The 17,213-nt window shown below is 46.5% G+C and overlaps 1 protein-coding gene across 2 annotated transcripts in view; it reads right to left on the reverse strand.

Annotated features, from left to right (window-relative positions):
* Positions 1 to 17,213, reverse strand: part of pik3r2 (phosphoinositide-3-kinase, regulatory subunit 2 (beta)) — a 39,745-nt gene that overhangs the window by 9,096 nt on the left and 13,436 nt on the right. For both annotated transcript variants that reach the window (XM_048976118.1, XM_048976119.1), the window contains exons 3-9: positions 6,073 to 6,165; positions 4,049 to 4,108; positions 2,774 to 2,917; positions 2,475 to 2,676; positions 823 to 908; positions 653 to 734; positions 211 to 309 (exon numbers count right to left, since the gene is read on the reverse strand). In XM_048976118.1, the coding sequence (XP_048832075.1) occupies positions 211 to 309; positions 653 to 734; positions 823 to 908; positions 2,475 to 2,676; positions 2,774 to 2,917; positions 4,049 to 4,108; positions 6,073 to 6,165 (766 nt within the window). The remainder of the gene's footprint in view (positions 1 to 210; positions 310 to 652; positions 735 to 822; positions 909 to 2,474; positions 2,677 to 2,773; positions 2,918 to 4,048; positions 4,109 to 6,072; positions 6,166 to 17,213) is intronic.

Raw genomic sequence — 17,213 nt, forward strand, 5'->3', positions numbered from 1 at the left:
AAAATGTTGCATCCCAGCTTTAGCTGTCTGCAGTTTGCAGGATGTGATCAAAGCTTGAGGCATAAGCTGTAGTGACCCATGACACCACCCTCTCATGGCCTGATGCTACACAGCCATCTCGCTCCTGCTCCACAGAGATGGGGGCTCGCTGTACTCCTGTTCTGCTCATAGCATGCGATCTGACCACAAATAGCACCTTCTGTAACTCACCTGAGGGTCAAGGTGTACTCTCCCTGAACTTTACTGGAAGCATCTCGGACCAGGAAAGTGCCATCAGGCATGTCCCTCATCTTGTCATTTACCTCCTCTCTAGAGAAAAAAAAAAGATCAAGGGATAATTATGAAACAGGAGCAACAAACTATGTCCACCTGTGAGAAGACAGTCTGGCTGCAGAGGGGGTGGGGCGCTGTATGCAGACGGGTGAGGCACCATGGCTATGGTGGAAGGAGCACTGTATGGGAGGGGCACCATGCCTAGGGTGGGTGGAGCACTGTGAGCAGAGTGTTGGGGCATCATGCCTAGGGTGGGTGGAGCACTGTGAGCAGAGTGTTGGGGCATCATGCCTAGGGTGGGTGGAGCACTGTGAGCAGAGTGTTGGGGCATCATGCCTAGGGTGGGTGGAGCACTGTATGCAGGTAGGTGGGGTATTACCTTGAGATCTCACCCCAGTACCACTCGGCGTCGCTCAGGTGGCTGGAGGACGCTGCCATCTTTGCAGGCTTAGGAGGGAGGGCTGTGAAATAAGGGCCAAATATACATGTTGGAAACAAAAGCAGCCATTTTAGACAAAGAAGGGAAGTGCTGTTCCATCCTTTGGTCACCTGGGGGCGCCTCCTCCTGTTCCCAGCTTCTCTCCAGCAGAAGCTGCTCCAGAAGCTGGACTGGGAAGTCCTCGTCCACTTCCAGCCTTGCAGGAGACACAGTTTAAGAGCCGTCACAACACAGTGCTGTCCTCGGGGCCGCTCTCCCCATACGAGGCCTTAGGGTACCGCATTACCAATAAAAACTATTTACGAAAGTACAGAGTCGCTCTGTGTGAAACAGAAACCACCCTGACGGACCAGAGAAACACTGGCAGGAATATGAACACCAGTCAAGCCTGAAGGAACAGCTACTCCATGAGGAACATCTCTGTTTTGGGTGGATTCATCTTAAGATCAGTCCTATTACTAACAGATAAAGACCTCAAAAGGAATTTAACCCTCTGGGGTCTAGGGGTAGGGAACACACTTTCACTAACTGGGGCATGGTCACACACTTCATTCAATATCAAACTTAATTCATGGCAAATAAACGATTTCTTATATATTTGTTTTGGCATTAAACTCATCTTAATCTTAATGTACTTTGTAAATATGTCAGATTTATGCGAAGTTTGTAATTTGACATTAAAGTATAGACATTGCAAAATGCGGTTTGGAACACTTGCAGAAACATTATAAAAGTTCATAGTAAACAATGGTGCCAGTTTGTTTTGATCCCAGATATCTGATCACCAAAGTCTTGGCTACATGAAGATGACTAAATGGTGTAGCTGCAACATTTTGTTGGATAAATAAATACTCATGTCACTATTTCTGGGCTCCTTCCAATGAATATGTATGGGCTCTCATGTGTATGCATGAGCCATTCACACCTGGCCACACCCCCCCTTTCAATGGCGCTGATGGGGATATTTCTGGATCGCATTTCACCATTGCGTTGTTCATCCAATTACCATGCGAATGCGGTTTGAATACGTGCTAATGCGACTATTTAGAATGTGAATAGCGATCTTCAGGTGAGGGCAGTACTGGATTTTTTCTGCAATACGAACTCAGTGAGTTCTGAACTGAAATACACGAGGAAGATACTCCAGAGGGTTAAGGAACCCTTCCTCACGTCAAACCATTTAGAACATCATTAAAATGAGCCTGGATACCCAACAGGAAGAGCAGAAAGGTGGCTTTCCCCTCCCCCTTGCTCTATACCCTGGGCAGGGGTCAGCTTTTAAAACTTTAAACTTTGTTCCTTTCTCTTAAAATAACTGTGCTATGGCTTCATAAAAATCGGTGGTGTGGAGCTGAGGCCCACAGTGTCCTCTAGAGCGGCGCTATCACTCTCACGCACTTGTATTTTTAGTGCTTCCCCCCTATTCGTGACTTCGATCTTGCCTTCCCTCTAGGTGCCAGAGCTTATGTGCAGCCCCACCCCCAAAAGTGAGTCGGCTCCCCCCAGCTTAGCGACCACCCTCAGCAGCCCTGAAGCGAGTGGTGGGACGGCCCCCGCTCCATCGGCTTGTAACTCGCATAACGACAGATGGGTGGCGTCACTATCTCAGCTGGCATTAAAGGTTTATTTTTACCCAGAATTATCTAAGCCTTGCTATTTCTCACTGTGTCATTCCCCCGCTTCAGGACAGCAGAAGCTGCCTTGGGATATCAGGAGTTCCTGATGTTACGGGGGCAGTGAAGGTGGCTGGCGGCATGCTCACCCCGTGGCAGGGACCTGGAGCAGCAGCGGGCCGAAGAAGGCAGCGGTGGCGCGGGCGTCCAGTCCGTTGGTGCCAGTGTGCTGGCACACGGTGTCCAGGTGCCTCAGCAGGTACTGCAGAGTAAGCAGGTTCTGCACGGGGATGGTAGGCCCCTCCAGGGCCTTCATCAGGCTCCCGGCGCCACGCTCCGGTGTCAGGGTATCTGTGAGAGGACATCCCACCAAGAAGTTTGTTTCTGGCGAGTGCTGCACGCTCAGCCGGACGAGCCAGTCGGCGCATCAGCCCACGGCCCCACTTACCTTCTCCTCGTTTTAGCGCCTCCTGCAGGGCGGGATAGAGGGCAGGGGGGATCACAGGGACAGGCAGCTCCCGGAAGTACGTCTGCAGAGCCACCGAAAGCTCATCGACGTCACAGAGGTCCAGGTCCACCGAGGACAGGTCCGCTGCAGGGAGGTGGTCAGCATGGTCACCAAATGCACACTCGTACTCCGCCACACACGTGCCTCTTATAAAGTTCCCCTTCCCCATTACGCGGCCCACTGTGCTGACCTGTCCGTCGGGCTGCAGGAGCTGCCCGAGGCTGCCCAGGCTCGCCCTATGCCAGGTGACTCCTCAAAATAAACCGCCTCAAAACACGAGCCCCGAGTCCCAGTGCATCACGTCTGAAGGCATTCGCCAGCTGCGAGAACCCACCCACCCGCCCTGATTCCCTCGACAGTCCATAGGCACGTGTTGGGGGGGGTGCAAGGCTCTCTGGGGTGCCTGATGTTTCAACCCATCAGGACACGCCTGGACTTGCTCAGACCGCAGACCTCTCACTGACAGCGCAGATAACAGGAGTACAGAGCAGCAACTGACAGGTAGTCAGGACCTTCCGTTTTACAGGCAAGACAGCTACCCGCAAGACGACTACAGGCAAGACAGCTACCCGCAAGACGACTACAGGCAAGACAGCTACCCGCAAGACGACTACAGGCAAGACAGCTACCCGCAAGACGACTACAGGCAAGACAGCTACCCGCAAGACGACTACAGGCAAGACAGCTACCCGCAAGACGACTACAGGCAAGACAGCACAGACACTGACTTTTCTCTAACACCACTCTGCCAGTTATTTACCTACTCCTCTGCTCCACAGGAACATTTAGTAAAAATGCCAAGACATTTTTTTTGCCCTGAGGATTCATATACACAGTCTGTGTCCCTGGATAACATGTGGCGCCAAAGGCACTGTCCCCGTGTCACATACAGGGGGGCCAAGTCAATCGCAAGCCACCAGTTCTTACCGCTAATAAAACGACAAGTCGGAAGCAGGCAAGACAAGCACCACGTTAAAGGAGACTGGGCAGCTCCCTTTGCAGTGCCACTGCTGTTAACACATTATAAAATGGTAAGTTTGGATTTTAGAGGCTTTAAACTGAGAGTACTCGGAGCAGAACCGCTCTGGGAGCACGCACAAGCACGCGCACAGGCACAGGCACAGGCACAAGCACAGGCACACATGTGCAGCTCACCAGCCGTCTAACATGCTTACCAGAGCACACTGGCCTTATGAAGGGCGAACGGGGTCTTACCGAGGTCCAGAGTCTGTCCAGAGGAGCCTGTCGTCCTGTAGAGCGTCTGACAGTTCAGACCTGCAGCAGAGACAGCGGCGGTCAGCCCAGCGGTCGGCCCGGTGCCCCCCCCCGCCACACATATGAAAACATTTTGAACGGCAGGCCGGGGCCTATATATAGCTACGGAGTCACTAAGCAGAGCTTTGACACAAACTGGCCTATTTATATCGGCAACATCCTGGAGTATGATCGTCTGGGATTCAGGATGGGAGAGATACACGGGGGCACCGCCAACGTGACAGACAGCCTGGGGTGGGGTTGCAGTTTGGCGTTAGGCTTAGACTGGCCCCCAGTGGGGGCGGACAGCAGTACGTGCTAGGACCGGACCGGTTACTCCCCTGTGGGTGGCAGGGTGGCACTATCAGCCCGGCGTTACTGGTATTCACTCTGAATATGCACATTACAGCCATAAATGCTTGCCGAAATTCTGACTCTTGTATTTTAACCTGCAGAAATCTGAAAAGCTGGCTGACTCAGTACCCTTTGACAGGCTGTTTGGCAGTAATCAGCTACTTTATTACACTATTGATTAGCCGGTACATCATCATGCTGAGCTGCTTTAGGGCCGTCTTGTAATTTGCTGCTCAAAACACGTTCTCATAGACAACATGGCCACCACGGGTCTCCTGCATTCATTCCACACATCGTTTGTGCGGCTATGCGCAGGATTAACGCCACGTGTATGCAAGATGCAGTACTGGCAAAAATCTTGCGGGCGGTATGGTCTCCTTTCGTAATAGATAAGTGTTTATATACAGTAGTTAGCATTAAAGAAGTATCTGACTTTTTTTAGAATGAGTGGCTGAATGATATTCCAAATGGAATATTTTCAGAGGCAAGAGAAACAAACATTCTGGACACTTGTGTGCCTCTGTGTACAGCGTCTTCAAAATGTAATGACAGTGAAAGTTTCTTCTGCTTCCGAATTCAATCTGAGCTAAAGCAGTGTCATATGTACAAAGTGCAGTGAAATTCTTACTTGAATGCCTTCCCCACAGACTACAGACAATTAACAATACAATGAAACACTACAGTACATAAACACTAATTAGGACTGGGTCAAGTGTGATAATATTGACATCGCAAGTTATGCACAGTGGTGCACATGCAACTGTCAGTTGTGCTGAGATCAAGCTTTTGTATACCTTCATACTGTCTGGACATTAGAAAAATACCTTATACCGCAGAATAAACAACATCATTCACGTTTCACTTGAACACTTGCATGAGCTCAGCATGTGCTCTCCGCGCCAATCAATCATTTTCATCACTGCCGTTTAAATCACTCACAGACGTGTTTGAGCCACAGAATCAGCTGTGGAAGGAGTGAGTGTGAGACATTTCATGCCGCAGCCGCATATAAACAAGTGAGTCCCGAAACTAAGCAGCCAACCCAGATGGTTCTCGCACTGCCCTCTGGTAAACTTGTAATCCTCCACACTGACATAAAACTGTGTGTATGAACAGCAACAATACTCGCATAGCAACAGTGTGCATAAGGACACACATTGCAAGCATATAAACTGGCCCTTAGAGAGAGGCATGGAGACTGACAGACAGGCACGGAGACTGACAGACAGGCACGGAGACTGACAGACAGGCACGGAGACTGACAGACAGGCACGGAGACTGAAGGACAGGTATGGAGTTTGACAAACAGTCATGGCGTCTGACGGGCATCACATAGGTACCAAGATCCGGAAGAATCAATATACACCACATAAATAATATGGTTCCACAAGGTGTCTCTGAATGCTGCCCTGTGTTTTTAAAAGAATCATTATGTGCACCTCTGTAGTTACCTCACCGAGAAAAGTGCTGGAAAGGAGGGTGGGATACTTATCACTCGATCCCAACCTCTCCCTCTGTTTTAATAGCTGGAATATAAATGCCACAGACTAAAGAGGCTTACGCCTCATAACTAACCAAACAACCAACATTAAAATCTCAGTCATGGGACCAATAAGGAGACCCTCTCTTACCGATCCTTTCAATGGCCTCCACCAGCTTGACCAGGATGGGGGGTGCAGTTTCTGGGGGTGAGAACTGGTCTTTCAGATCCTGAACGGGGACAGCTGACGGAGCAAGTAAGCAAACAAACACAGTATGCTTTAAATGTTGCAAAACAAAGGCAAGAAATTCCATTTCATTCATCTGAATGCAATACACCAGAAGGCAAATTTAATCAAATATTAAATAACACATACATACAAGTCTAACACAATACAAAATTCTTAAAAATCAAACCATAATATGACAGGCTTCTAATACACTTGAGCATAATCTTTACTCTCCTGAACACTGTTAAATACACATCATTTAAGGTTTTTTGAGGTGGGTCAGCGTCATAACCACCCACCACCCTAACTATCAACCTGCCATTCCTATTCTGAATCGTGTTTCAGAATAGCAAAAACATTTTTTAGACAAAAATAAATTCATTTCTTACTAGGATGTGAATGTAAGAAAGGGCTTCATGAGAACTCGTCAAACACAAAGGGGCTTATCCTCATAGCTGAAAGAGGCCCCACTTTCAGAAAATACCCCCTTAAGGTCTGTATTCGGGGCCTGCCCCTTGCGTGACTAAGGTTTGGAAAGCGCCTCGGCAAAGCTCAATAAAAGATTAAAAAAAACAGAAAGTCGGAAAGGGCCGGTGGCCGTGAGCCAGCAGCTGGTTCTGAGCCCACCGCAAGTGCAGAGGCAGGCTGGGTGCTGGGAGGGGGGGGCAAACCAGCCCTCATTACTCATTCCTGCATGTCAGCACATTCCAAGCCCGAGCCGCTGCATGTTAAGCATGGAAACCCGCCCCCCCCCTCCGTCTCGCATGTCCAGTCTCCACAGCCCATGCGCGCCAGACCCTGCCGCTTTGTCTGTGTGCGCTGTGGACCTGTCTGGACCCGTCCTGACCCCCCTGTGCCCACTGTGCATTTCTCCAAATTCTGGCAATTAAAACAAAGTTTCAGCCCAATTCACCAAAAAATTCCAAGAAATGGAAAGTGAATGTGAAGCGTGGGGGACATTTTCCAGGTGGTCCTGCAGGGGGCAATGTCACCTCCGGGGTTGAATATTTAAATTGCAGTTTGCATGCCCCCATGTCACACAGGTTTCCTCCCACAGTCAAAAACATGCTGTACTGGGTGAACTGGGTCTCCTAATGCCCTGCTGTCTACCACTCTGTTATGGTCCAGCATTTTGTCCAGAGTGTCCCCAGCCTTTCACTGCATGGCTGTCATCTCACTGTAACCCAGTCAAGGGTAATAGATGAGACCAGCAACAAATTAACACGGTGGCACGTTCCCAAAGTTCACCCTCTCGTGTAAAAGTGATTGAGCGTTAGCTGCCGTGCAAAGGGAGTATGACTCTCTGGAAAAGTAGCCACAACCAGGAAACCACTCTGTGTTTCTGGACAGGGAAGCAAGGAATGACTGAATTAGAGCTGCTTAAGGTACGGAAGCTCGGGAATAGCCAGGAGGAAACAGGAAGTGAGATCATTACAATCTGGCACTCTATCCCATAGGATCCCAGAGGGTACAAAGATCCTTGGTCACAAGGAATGCAGATAGCAAACACACTCTAGACTGGTCCCACCAAAGGCCCACTGTTGATCTGTAGAAGATGAAGACATTATTAATGGACAGAATCATAAGAGCTAATATCTAAGCCCCTGGCTAATGATTAAAAGTGAATAAATAATGTATTTATATGTGTACTTATCTAACAGTTAGCAGTATGTCACAATTAGAGTCACAGACCAACAAGATGCTGACTAATGTACTGCACACAACAGAGCCAGGGCAGTATATTATATCATAGCATTTATAAACAGAAAAGGACTGATCATCAAGTGTGAAACTCCATAATCTTCCAAGTAATTATATTTTGATTTTGCACGGTCGGCACTGAATTTTATTTCGCTATGAAACGCTTGCGTTACCGACAGGCCAAAGTTATGCGGCAGTACTGCAGCTTTCTTTATTTAAACGGATTTGTTTTTAAGGAACTCCTCTTACTCACCGTCTCGCCTTAAGGTGACCAATCAAATTTGTTGTGTTGAAATATTTATTAGCAGATCCTCCTCATAAGTTATGTCCACACACCATTTGTTTAGCGCGTGGGAGCACAAAGCAACACGGATCAGCATTTTAAAAGGGTTTATCGGCCGTTAATATCGGCAGATGGCTGATTGTATTGGCCATTACGGTAGCAATCAGTGCATCTCTAGTGTGTACATATGATTTTAGGTAATCCAAATCTTTTTCAGTATTGTGTCTGGCTTACTGATGATCTGTGTTCTGCGTTCATGGCCGACTCGTAAATAACTGAAATCAGGAATATCAAATTTGCGAATGCGGTTACTGTGTATTCAGTCATGTTTCATTAATTTAGCTTCATGCACCTTTTGCTATTTACACTTTACTTATTCACTGTCTACCGATTACTAAAACCGGACCTGCATACCATCCAGTTTAGGCAGGTTAAACAGGATTGTAAAGTATGATAGCACTACAGTGCATTACATCAGTATATCGTTCTGAAATTTAATCACCGACCACAGGTCCTGGGGCCTCATGTATAACGATGTGCGTAGAATTCACACTAAAACATGGCGTACGGACAAAACTAGGAATGTCCGTAAGCAAGAAAAAATCCAGATGCATAAAACTTTGCGTAAGCACAGATCGATGCACATTCCCTTTATAAATGCCAATGAGCGCGAAATTTTACGTACGTGAATGAGCCCACATCCACTCCCCCGACCCGCCCATGATTATGCATATTTGCATATGTAAATCTGTATAAATACCCGCTTTGTTCTGTTTTTCTTAAACAACAATGGATAAACCACGTGGGAAAAAAAAGTATTTTAGTGAGTTTGAAGTGGAGGTCATGTTAACAGAAATCAAGAAAAGAAAAGTTATATTATTTGGTGGTTTAATTAGTGGCATCAGCACTAAAGTTGACGGAGCGTAATTTGTACATTAATAGGGTGAAAGTGCTTTCTATTTACATAAGCAAGTTCGTTCTCTGAAGGTTCTTTTATAGCAATGTGAGTGCAATCGATGGCTCCGATTACATTGGGAAAACTGGACATCGCTGCAAATTACACTTCGACCACAGTGTAAGAAAATTTTATATATCTTGGTGACGAGCGGATTATGCCGTTGCATACAGCAGGCATGGCGCGACTTGGTGTTGACTAAATCACCTGACTATGATCTCTGAATACGCGCTCTCTTCCAATTCTTCCATAAGCTACGTCTTCCAATAACACAAGAGCTGCCATGGCAGTTGTAATAGTTCGGTCATTTTCTGCACCGTTTTATTGTTACACATTGAATAAAAATCAGGTTCCGTACATTTGTAAACAACATACAATTAATGTCGGTGTCTTGGATAAAGTCAGCGTCGTGATTGTGAGTTAAAAATGGGAAACCACAGTAGCAATGTTCTACCACTGAGAGCCGTCCGTGTACAAAACCAAGCAGAAACGTGCGTACGCCATGTGGGGAGCTGCCGTGAGAATGTGCGTAGCGGTACGCCAAGTTTCGTTTTTATACATGGCTTGGAAACGGACGTACGCAACATTTTCGTACGTACGCACCGTTTATACATGAGGCCCCTGGTCCTCAGCCTAAAGCACTGTTGTTGTCTAAGTGAGCTGTGGCCATTTCTTTGCTTTTATAGTTTTTGTTAAAGCACGATAAATGAAATTACATAAATGAGGGCTAAACGGGACAGAAAGCACTTAGAGTTTATGAAGCACGAACAGGACCAGCGGTGGTTAGAGAAATTTCTACTACTATGCAAGATCTTCAATACAACTGGCTTCTTCAATAAAATAAATGCTTTTATTGTATATAATGCTGCAAATATGGATGTATCAAAACAAAGACGACTGTTCATAAAACTAGGCCGATTTACCCACAAACTTTATCTTGCGGCACAAAGTGCCCACTCAGTGACATTGGTGGCAAGCTGACATCCAAGATTCAGAGCGCGGCTGTTAACGTTACTTATACTACGGGACCATTGAATGCTTGAATCTGATTGGCTGACGAACGTTCTGAGGTGTGCAATTATTTTCAGATAAACGCACGGCGAACGTAGTTCCAGGTAGCTCTCTTGACCGCATTACAGTTCCATATCACTTCGCATAGTTAACTGTAATAACGGAAATTAGCATACAGTACCTATACAGCACACAGGACTAACAAAAACAACAACATGACAGATGATTTTCCGAAAGTAAATTTTAATATTTACAGTGAATATGAAACTTTCAACAACTGGGCTGCAGCAGTATTAGTTAGCCTAGCGTACCAACTTAAAGGCTACACATGACATTTCTCACTAGAGAGTTAATAACAGCGCTGCATCTTAAAGCAGACTTACAGTTTAGAGACGGTGCTTCAGAACACTGTTGAGGGACACACAGAGGTAGCCTAATTCATACAAGCTCTCTCTCTCTCTCTCTGTTTCTCTTTCTCTGTGTCTCTGTCTCTCTCGCTCTTTTTCTAATAACTTCATTATTAACTGCATTAGTCTGCTATCAACAGCTCAAGCCTCCATTGCCAGCTTTAAAATGACGTTTTGGAACTAGCAAAAGAGTCGTTGGATGAGATGCGGAAGAAATAATCCTACTCACAATAGCGATTTAAGTAGAAAAACCGGACGAATCCCTTGAAATATATAATCTGATCGATGTGTTGAGGTGTGGCAACCGTAGTATAAGCGGAATAATTGACGACGGGCCGTTGAATTATTAGAAAATAATGCACACCCGAGGTGTAACGGCCACTCCGCTTCGCGTCGTGGCCGCATTACCACCTCGGGTGTGCATTATTTTCTAATAATTCAACGGCCCGTCGTCAATTATTCCTTACTTATCTTGAAACACCCTGTCTTTGCTTTAACAAAATATAGAAATGACATATTTGCTTCAGAAAGGTAACCTTTGTCAAAGGTTGAAGTTGAGCTCTTTTAAATGAATAAATGCAGTGTTTTGTCATTGGAACAAGTTTTTATTTTTTTTTACAGTATTAGGGAACCAAGACTTGATAAGCAGACAGGACTGGCGTGTGTGACAGAGCATGATAGAGTGCGATTAGAGTGGAGGTTATCACCACTGTCATAATGCGGGTTGGGGGCGATTCTGCCCGGGATGCCACCTGCCCGTGTTCAGAACTCTCAGTTTCTCTTAGCCCTTTGGTGGCAATGACATGAACTTTGGGGTTAATGTTTATAAAGCCACCATTTAATATTGTTTCTCTCTCTTAAAGCACTACTTCATTTCGTGACTTTTTCCTTTAAAATGAAACACATTGCTCTTTCTGTAAATTGCATATTACCAAAAGGATTTATCAGTAATACAGTAAAGATGGGAAACATATGGATGTGCTCCTCAGTGTCGATTTAAGTGCGCGCCTAAATTCTGTGCGTACTCCCACCAGTGCTGGGAGTGGTACTCAGTGTGGAGCCACGCAAAATAAACCGTAGCCAACAAAGCTTGTTACTGCCTACATATAAGTTGGTGGTGTTGATCCTTCAGGATCTTTCAGTTATAAAATGCACCTTCAGTGCTAGTCAGACTTCTGCTTTTACAGCCATTTGCCAAATAAGTTTTAGGTGCAGATAGTTATTTGTTCCTAAACATTCCCCTTCTGCTTTGAGAGCAACGTGAAAAACAGAGAAAATCTGAGTGAAATGCTTCTATGCCGTAGCTGCTTGAACACATGCGACAGTGATATAACGCGATATGCCTTCATTCTGATTTCTACTTGGAATAAATACACATCAATAGGGAAACGTTGTATTTCCAAATAGGGAGAGAAACTCTGTGCTGAGTTTGCATTTCATTTTGACCACATGCTCTTTAATAAAAGTGATGCTGACATCTCACATGTGGTTTGACTTAAAATTAAACATTTCGCCCACTTGACAGAAAATAAACATACCGCATGTATTGCTATTCTGCCTATAAATGATCCGGTTTCCTGTCTGTATCACCTAACCCTAAATCAGACGTTGAGACTCTCTGCTTTATTACTCACTTTTCAAAATAATATTCATCATACCAGAAGATGAAATGTTACCAGGGTTACTAAACTTAGACTAGAGCAGTAGCTAACCCTAACCCTAACCCTGCATAATGAAGATCTGTGAATTCAAAGTACAAATGTATGAACTGGACTGCCAGCCGAGACAGTGATGATGAGAGTCCGCAGTGTAAAAGCCAGCTGCCTGCCACTGCATATTACTACAAAACTACTGACTGTATGATTATGCAGTGTATTAGCCTCATACTAGAAGGCAGATAAGATACCGCGCTACAATAAGGCTCCCTTGTGCCACTTGTAAATGGTAGTGTCTCATTAATAAAAAGAAAACTGTTGTAACTTGTTTTTGATGTGTCTATTAATAATTTGTAAAGCGTTACAACCTGATTAATATCCAGATTATAAACCATTCATAAAACCTTTATATGGGTAGCCTTGTTGTAAAGTGGCACTGAAGAAAAAAATAAAATAAAAATTAGCACAATAATTAAAAGGTCTCAATGATAAAAATGATAAAAACATAACCAATTGTCTTCAACATAAAGGCTGGATTCAATCCTACGTTGGTTTTTAATCGTCCTACTGATTTGAATTCTTCTGATTCAAATCATCTTGGTTTTTAATTTTGTACCAACTGATTTGAATTCTCGTAACTGCATTTCTAAAAACAGGTGATAAGTGAGACGTATTGGTCACAGTCATTAGAAGACAGCAGTGCAGGCAGGTTACACTGCAGGGATGCCTGCAGCTCCTCCCTACACTCCATGCTAAGAACTAGGGCGGTGAATCGAGGCAGTCAGCATTTTACAGGCATATCCTCGTTCCTTCATGCAAAAGGAAGCAACCTCAACCATCTATACACACAAGGAGTATGTGTGTGAGAGCATTTAAAATATGTTCACACATTTAGACATGCATAAAAGTGCATCATATGAAATGTATTTTTCATACATACACTTGCAGACAGACCTCGACTCACTGGAATAATCCCTTCCACAAACACTTACACAAGTCAAATTATATGTAACCTAGATCAGCGTTTCTCAAACTATGGAGCACGGACTGGTGCCGGTCCGTGAGAGGGAGCCTCGCTTCTGCATCAATATTCAGTCAGATCAGGTAAGGTATAATAATAATACTTTCCATCTACCCATCTATCTATCTATGCATCCGGGGGGAGGGGGTTGGGGGCGGTTGTTTATGCAGGACCTTGCAGCACCAAAGCCTGACATGACTGGTCCCCAGGACAAATAAGTTTGAGAAACGCTGACCTACATTATTCAAGTCACCTAATAGCAAAAAACACACAAGCTAATAATATGTTAGCGAAGCCCACTAAAGAGCACGTTACATAAACAGGGCGGTAAAGCATAAATGTCAGCTTTTTGCATTAGCGCTTTCACATCTGCTCCCGTGCAGCTACTTTTTGCGCAGCTACTGTGGAGTTGAGAGTTGCCCGCATTTAGCACCAGCCTTTATCCAAGGTGACACATGTAAGCCCCTGCTTTCTCGCTACTTAATCTCACAGTCAATCTCCCCTAAAAAACATCAGTGACAGCATGGGCGGCTGTACAGGAGTCATCAACGTTCCATTTGGCACCATCCCATCAACAAGTCAGTTCGCCACGTTTTCTACCCTACTGGATCTGTCCTGGTCAACCACGAGTGAAGTGATTGTGAAGGTCAACACGACTGGGAGCAAGTTCAGCTGCAAAATGACAGCTCACAAGATCACAGACAGGCGCCCAGGAGCAATACCCAACCTTGAATGGCCTCAGATCCCACCAGCAATGTTCCAGCATCTCAAGGATGGCCAGCGTCATCTTAATACCCTTGGTTTCAGCATGAGTGTTTGGACAAATTAATGCTCATTGTCCAGTGTGCAGCACCCAGTAGGATGTATGATGCTTCAGGTGTGACGTAATCACACATGTGAGCCCGTACTGGCAATACCAGGCTAAAGACTGGATTCATACTCATTTAAGCTGGATCTACCACGAACCCACCTGCTACTTAGGGTAAACAGCAGGCTGCTGGAGCTGTGTATGAAGGGCACGTTCAGCCACACTAAACGGTCCTGCTGTGCCCGGTAACAGCTGACTGGAGGCCTGATATCAGCAACTATGGGGTTTCGAGCAGCAGCGACACGCAGAAAGAACCTGACCTCTCAGGTACCCCCATGCTCTGTTCTGGGATGCCTTTCAGCAGCGTTTAGTCCGGAGCTCTTAAACCGGCAACACTATCAACGTATATGCTTTTACAAGGATAGCTAAACGTTTATAGCATTTATAAGCCAAAGGATTACTGCCGAAATTTAATTTTGGGGGAGTTTCAGATGGCCCACTGTGTGCTCATTGCTGGAGTACCACTAATATCCTCCAACGTATGTGGTCAAGTCACACTTCTATAGGAAGGGGAGAAGGAAGCTGTCCTTCAAAGATTTTATGGGTGAACATGCAGCTCTGCTGCTCAATTGCAGACCACCCTGCAGATATACGGCGTGGAACACAGCTGTCAGCCACAACCTGACAGATCAACCACAACCGGTACATAACCAGACAAAACCAGGTCCCTGCATAACTGAAAACAAAAGCAGCAGAGATGGTGAAGCGGGTGATTACAAGCAAATATTCACATGATAAAGGGGAAGTCGCATCAGGCAGAGGGCTGTCACAGAGAGCGTTAAAAGACCGCAAATACCCTTACAATGAAGCACCAGGCATCTAAACAATGCTAATCCAGGGAAAAACGTGTTTTCATGCCGTTAAAACATGAAGTGACAACCTCCAGTTCCTCTCACGCATGGACGGCTAAATAGGAATGATTAATATGCACTTTTCCTGTTCCTCTCCACTGTCATTGAAAAAGCTTTAAAAACACTCATCATTAAGGCAGGGCATCATTCAAAAATGTTCAATCCCTGTAGCAGAATGACACACTGATGTTGGTACTAGTTCCTGAACAAGATCAACATGTGTTTAAATCGGCTTCAACAACAACAAAAACAACATCAAACATTATATTACAAATCATTTATTTGAACAAGTGGTTTTGTTAGTTGTCGGTTAGTTACTGGGGGTGCTTCTTCGCGATCATAACAAAACAGCCTTTTACTTTTATTTTACCTGTACGAACCGTGATATGTTTATAATTCATAAATAAACCAAGCCCACAGATCGATCTTCCAATTTCCACAGTATTAAAAACAATGTAACATTATTCTGCTAATAAGTGCTGGCAGGTTTTTTTTGCTCTCTTTCCTTGCACTTCTGCTTTCATGTTAACGCCGGTGCTTGTGCCTAAGCAATCCGCAGCTAATCACCGTAAGCGCCTCCTCCGAACTGCCTCAGAGGAACCGCAATCAGACCGAGTTCCAGTGATCTCCCTCACACACACATGCAAACACATCACACCAATTCTCGCTCGCTCTGGGTGTTTCACATCATATACAACAAGGCATATTTGGGCATAAATGTGGTGCATATTTGCAAGTCACATTGGTGCACCTGGTTATAAAATTTACTTGCACTGTCTCCAAAAATGTTGGCAAAATACGACTACATGGTCGCAGCCTGGAACCCTGTGGAACCAGACATTTGATTTCTTAGACATTTTTTACACCACGTGACAAACAAAAATAACTAGTTCGCATATCTCTGGGCATAAGTTTCTCCTCCCGCCTCTATGACATGTTCGTGAAACGTTATGTTAGACAGCCAATCACCAGCAACTTTACATCTTGACACATGTATGCTGCATGCTTATTAGCTCACAGACCATGATATTTACTGTTTGGGTATCAGAATTTGGCACCGAAAGATAATTCATTTTTCAATCCTTGATAGAATCTGAGCATTTCTGTCAGTATCACAAAAGCACTGAAGTCCAGTACCCAGCCCTATTCATGCCTTTTATTAAACAGCATTACATGCAACTCAAACTTCAGACAGATATAAGCCAGCCTTGCATAAAATATAAAATTAAATCAAAAACACTTACTGGTAAAAACGGGATGAATATGTGGTCCGTAAGACAGAGAAAGAAGAGAACGAGCAGTGAAGGGGAAAATGTCAGCTGGTGACATTCAGCTCTTGGACAGATGCGAAGACAATTTTCATCGCTCCAGCGAGCCCGCGGTCTGGAGCGGAACTGGGCCGGCCCGACTCCGCGAAGGGGGTGAATACAAGGCAAATATTGGAGTAGTGTCACATGACCATGGAGGAATGTGCTGCTTCAGCACCAGGATCCCCCACCCCCCACTACCTGAGCTACACGCTGCCGCTCAGGCAGTGGGAGGGAAAGTTAGAGGCCACTGTCTCCTCAGTTTCGTGTTGGGCTTGGGGGCAGGGGGGATTCAAGTTTAGCAGAGATGAGGTGCAGGGCAAAGACGGGGAAATGAGAGGGAAACGGGACAAAATGTAGAGCAAGGTGAGAACACGAAAGGGACAGGGTACGGGACGCGGGGCGAGGACACGGGAGGGACAGGGTACGGGACGCGGGGCGAGGACACGGGAGGGACAGGGTACGGGACGCGGGGCGAGGACACGGGAGGGACAGGGTACGGGACGCGGGGCGAGGGTACGGGAGGGACAGGGTACGGGACGCGGGGCGAGGACACGGGAGGGACAGGGTACGGGACGCGGGGCGAGGACACGGGAGGGACAGGGTACGGGACGCGGGGCGAGGACACGGGAGGGACAGGGTACGGGACGCGGGGCGAGGACACGGGAGGGACAGGGTACGGGACGCGGGGCGAGGACACGGGAGGGACAGGGTACGGGACGCGGGGCGAGGACACGGGAGGGACAGGGTACGGGACGCGGGGCAAGGACACGGGAGGGACAGGGTACGGGACGCGGGGCGAGGACACGGGAGGGACAGGGTACGGGACGCGGGGCGAGGACACGGGAGGGACAGGGTACGGGACGCGGGGCGAGGACACGGGAGGGACAGGGTACGGGACGCGGGGCGAGGACACGGGAGGGACAGGGTACGGGACGCGGGGCGAGGGTACGGGAGGGACAGGGTACGGGACGCGGGGCGAGGGCACGGGAGGGACAGGGTAC

This window comes from Brienomyrus brachyistius, chromosome 15, assembly GCF_023856365.1.
Source record: "Brienomyrus brachyistius isolate T26 chromosome 15, BBRACH_0.4, whole genome shotgun sequence".
Lineage (NCBI taxonomy): Eukaryota > Metazoa > Chordata > Actinopteri > Osteoglossiformes > Mormyridae > Brienomyrus > Brienomyrus brachyistius.